The sequence below is a fragment of the Psammomys obesus genome, unplaced genomic scaffold (genome assembly GCF_907164565.1).
Source record: "Psammomys obesus unplaced genomic scaffold, mPsaObe1.curated_primary_1811, whole genome shotgun sequence".
NCBI lineage: Eukaryota > Metazoa > Chordata > Mammalia > Rodentia > Muridae > Psammomys > Psammomys obesus.
Window position 1 is genome coordinate 8,794,799 of NW_026596069.1, and position 4,552 is coordinate 8,799,350.

At 37.7% G+C, this 4,552-nt stretch overlaps 1 protein-coding gene across 1 annotated transcript; it reads right to left on the reverse strand.

Moving 5' to 3' along the window:
* Nucleotides 1–1,237: 1,237 nt before the first annotated feature.
* LOC129690071 (40S ribosomal protein S21) lies at nt 1,238–1,573 on the reverse strand. Its single transcript, XM_055625615.1, has one exon. It carries the CDS (start codon nt 1,533–1,535, stop codon nt 1,284–1,286), a length of 252 nt encoding a protein of 83 aa, XP_055481590.1. The 5' UTR covers nt 1,536–1,573; the 3' UTR covers nt 1,238–1,283.
* Nucleotides 1,574–4,552: the final 2,979 nt, after the last annotated feature.

A 4,552-nucleotide genomic window follows, 5' to 3' on the forward strand; every position in this document is an offset into this window, starting at 1 on the left:
GCACCACTCTGGGCCCAGATATTTTGGCTCTTTTGGTCTACTTGTGGAGATCCTGTTCCCTCTGTATCCCACTTCTTCCATAAGATTCCCTGCATGCTGCCTAAAGTTTGGCTATGAGTGTCAGCGTCTGATTCAATACCCTGCTGGGTAGAGTCTTTCAGAAGCCTTCTGTAGTAGGCTCCTGTCCTGGTCCCTGTCTTCTCCCAAATCCGATGTCTATCCTGTTTGTTCTACTGAATGAGGATTAAGCATCTTCCCTAGGTTTCTCCTTCTAGGATTTAGCTTCTTTAGGACTATAGATTTTATCATGTTTATCCAATATTATATGGCTAATATCCACTTATAAGTGAGAACATGCCATGTTTATATTTCTGCTTCTGGGTCGTCACACTCAGGGTGATCCTTTTTATTTCCATCCATTTGCCTGCAAATTTCATGATTTCCTTGTTTATACTTGCTGAGTAGTATTCCATTGGGTAAATGTACCATAATTTCTGTATCCATTCTTTGGTGGAGAGACATCTAGGTTGCTTCCAGATTCTGGCTATTATGAATAAAGCTGCCAAAAATATAGTTCAGCAAATGTCCTTGTTGTATGGTTTATCATCTTTCAGATATATGCTCAAGAGTGGTATAGCTGAATCGTGAAGTAACACTGTTACTACTTATTTTTGAGAATGTGCTAGATTGACTTCCAAAGTAGTTGACAAGTTTACATTCCCAATAGCAGTGGAGGAGGGTTCCCCTTTCTTCCAGCATGTGTTGTCACTAAAGATTTTGATCTTAACCATTATGATGGGTATAAGGTGAATTCTCAGGGTCATTTTGGTTTGCATTTCCTTGATGACTAAGGACTTTGAATATTTTTTAAAAGTATTTCTATGCTATTTGTTATTCCTCTACTGAGAAAGTAATCTACAGATTCAGTGCAATTCTCATCAAAATACCAACACAATTCTTTTCAGAACTTGAAAGAAAAAATCCTCAATTTCATATGGAAAAAACAAACAAACAAACAAACAAATAAAACAGAATTGCTCAAACAACCCTTTACAACAAATGATCTTGAGGTATCTCCATCTCTGATCTCAAGCTGTACTATAGAGCAACAGTAATAAAAACTGCATGATACTCGGATAGAAACAGAATGGTGGATCAATGGAATCAAATCAAAGACCCAGAAATAAACCCACACACCTACAGATACTTGTTTTTTTTTTTTTTTTTTTGACAGAGATACTTTCTCACTTTTATTTATGACAAATATTCCCGACCTCTTCTGATCAAAAGTTCTTTGAGACAATTCCATCAGCTTTAGCCAACCGGAGAATAGAATCATCTGACTCGCCCATCCTGCGAATGGCCCCGCAAATAGCATAGGTTTTATACTGGCCATTAAACCGGCCTGTGACCTTGTCAACCTCAGCCACATTCAACTGGATGGACGCGTGGTCCTTGGCACCAATGATGCGGTTGCTCGCGGAGCATTTCCGCGGCACGTATAGGTCCACGAACTCGCCGGCGTCGTTCTGCATGTCGAGGCCGTACCTGCTCGCTGGTCCAGCGGGAGCGCAGAAAGCCAGATACTTGTTTTTTGACAAAGAAACCAATAAGTACTAGGGAAAAAAAGATAGATTCTTCAACAAATGATGCTGGTCTAACCATTTACCTACATGTTGAAATATGCAAACAGATCAATATTAAGCACCCTTCACAAAACTAAAGTCCAAGTAGTCAAAGACCTCAACATAAAACATGACATACTAAACGTGTTAGAGGAAAAAGTGGGAAGAGCCTAGAACTCATTGGCACAGGAGACAACTTCCTGAACAGAACACCAACAACACAGGCTCGAAGAGCAACAATCAATAAATGGGACCTCATGAAACTGAAAATCTTCCCCTAGAAAGGAGAACAAGGACTTTTTCTGGCATGAACTCAGTTGCAGGCTCTCTGATTACATTCTTCTTGGGGAGGGGCAGTCTTACCAGGCCACAGAGGGAAACTATGCCACCAGCCCTGATGAGACCTGATAGACTAGGATCAGATGGAACAACTATGAAACATGAGTTCCCACGATCCTCTTCATAGGGTTAATAATTTGCTAGGATCTCTTGAAGGACTCAGAAAGTCATGATGGTTTATTGTTAAGAATAAAAAACCTGGACAGATAATGGTGTGGAGCATATGGTGTCCAGCTTATACGCCCTCTCCAAGGCTATGTTTCTCTAGATAACATCTATTTGTATCAGAAAAGAAGCTCTCCAAACCAATTTATGCGTTTGCTTTTGTTAATTCTTATAAAATTTCTTACATGAGATTTATTAAATTATGGGTACATGGAGTTTACTCAATCTTCAGACCTTCCAACTCCATAAAGGCAGTAGGGGACAGGAATAGCTATACAAAGGAGTTTCAAAAGCAACCCCTATGACATACTAGACTCTTCTGTTAACCACTCTGCTATCCTTAGGGATTTTTCAAACTTTATTTCATTAACATAAATGTATGCTTGGTAGGAAGACATTCCCCATGAGTGACAAATAAAATGCTTTCATCTTTCTTGAATCAACTCTGGAAGCCAGGACAGTAACCAAATATTTTAACACATTTTCCTCTTACAGTTCTTATCACATGGGAAATTGCATATACTGTGTACTCTCCTGGAGCATGAGGATGAAAGGAAAGCACTGTAGTCGTTACGTGATTGGGTTTTAGGTGTGATCATTCTTGTCTAAGACTAGAGCCCAGTGCACCAGAGAAACTGTCCGAAGCAGATCAATGAGACCGCATCCATAGACATTATAGAGCTCAAAAGGAAAAGATTCTACTGGACTTTTGCTGGGCAAAATTCTGGCTCACCTAGTGTGCAAGGACTCGATGAAAATATAGTGCAGAAAAGCAAAATAATTATGCAAGAGAGTGCCATTCTGGATGAGAGACTATCACTAAGGTCTTCCAAGAGGCAAAAATGTCAAAGTCAAAGACAACATGGTAAACTTTTGTTCTTTTCCATTCCCCAAACATAGAGATCCTTGGAGGTTTCACTGTTCCATGACAATGTAGAGCAGATTAGAGAACTGGAAAGTAATGGGATGAACCAGAGAAGATTTGGGCTTAGTCACTGGGTAAGGGAGTGGCTTTTCTAGAGACAGGAGGATGCTACGGAAAGGAACCCTCTATTGGTCCATAACCTGCCTAAAGAACTTGAACCTGGTTAAAGCAGCCTTAGTAGAATGGGATGCACTTTAGCAAAATAAGATATAACTTGTCTTCTCTCCTTGCTTCCTTCAGAACTTCTGCCTGCAAGTTGATTGGATAGAAAACAGGAAAAGGAGGTGAATACCGTTTAAGATTAAAGTTTTAAACTGGCTTGAGTTGTTGTAACTTGGTCAGCTGGAAATATTGTTTCTGTACAGGATGTCATTAAAGGCACAAGAAAAAAAGATTTAGCCAAATGGTGTCGAAACTAGTGGGTAAAATATTCCTTTCAAACCTACTTCATAATTCATAATTATCAATAAACTAGTGTTATATAACACATATAACATATAGCTAAAAAGAAGTCTTAAATATATTATATTAGTGTTTACTTGTATATTTTCTACTTTCTTTCCCTAAAACATTAAAATTCCAAAGGAAATAAGTAAATGCTACAGTTATGCTATATTAAATCAACAAATCAACTATAAAATATAAAAAGCAGAGTTTCTTTATTCATCAAAGTTTACTATTTTCACTATTAGATATTTGAATTTGTAGGAATATCTTGGCTTCTGCTGCATTATAATACAATGATATAGTAATTCTAATATGCATTTCCCTATTTATTCATTCAATAAATATACATTCAACTTCATTCATACTGCACTTTACTAGATAATCTGGGCACTCAAGAATGCTCATGAACCTACTTTTTTTTTCCTAATGAACTTGAAATCCAAGCTGGGCTGAAAACCTGGATGTAACTAATCAGAAGAGCAAGAGAAAATGGTCTATACAATAGGATGAAGCTTTACTTACACATGCATTAGGTTTCATAGAATAGTAGCTTGGTCAAAGACATGGTTATCTTAGGATTAGTAATATATTTGTGGAATTTAAGAGTGTAGTATCTGCTATTTATATTAGTTATAAGAATACTGAATATGTAAGTAATGCTTTGAGAATTATTAATAATATTAGAGGGAGTTCATTGCTAGGAAAATATTACATGTTTCCAGGCTCCAATTTAGGAACCTATAATGCAAGACTAGAAAACTCCACTTAAACCAAGGAGCAGAGACAAAGAGCAGTCAGCTTGACTGTGTCTGAGAAAAATCTTGGGTTCTGAAAAATGACACATCTGCGGATGCAGAAAAGAAGCATATGAAGAAAGAAGATGATCAGAGAAGAAGGAAGCCAGGCAGCTATGGCAGCTCTTACCACTGTAGTTGTTGAAAAAGCTACATTTACTATCCATGGTGTGTGTAACATAATTAACATGATTTTTAGAATTGTGTTGGGGCTCATAACTGACAACAGTAATTCTAACCTAAACATCCATGGCTAT

Excerpts from the sequence above, each read along its gene's own strand:
- LOC129690071 (XM_055625615.1), bottom strand. The coding sequence starts at position 1,535 with ATGCAGAACGACGCCGGCGAGTTCGTGGACCTATACGTGCCGCGGAAA.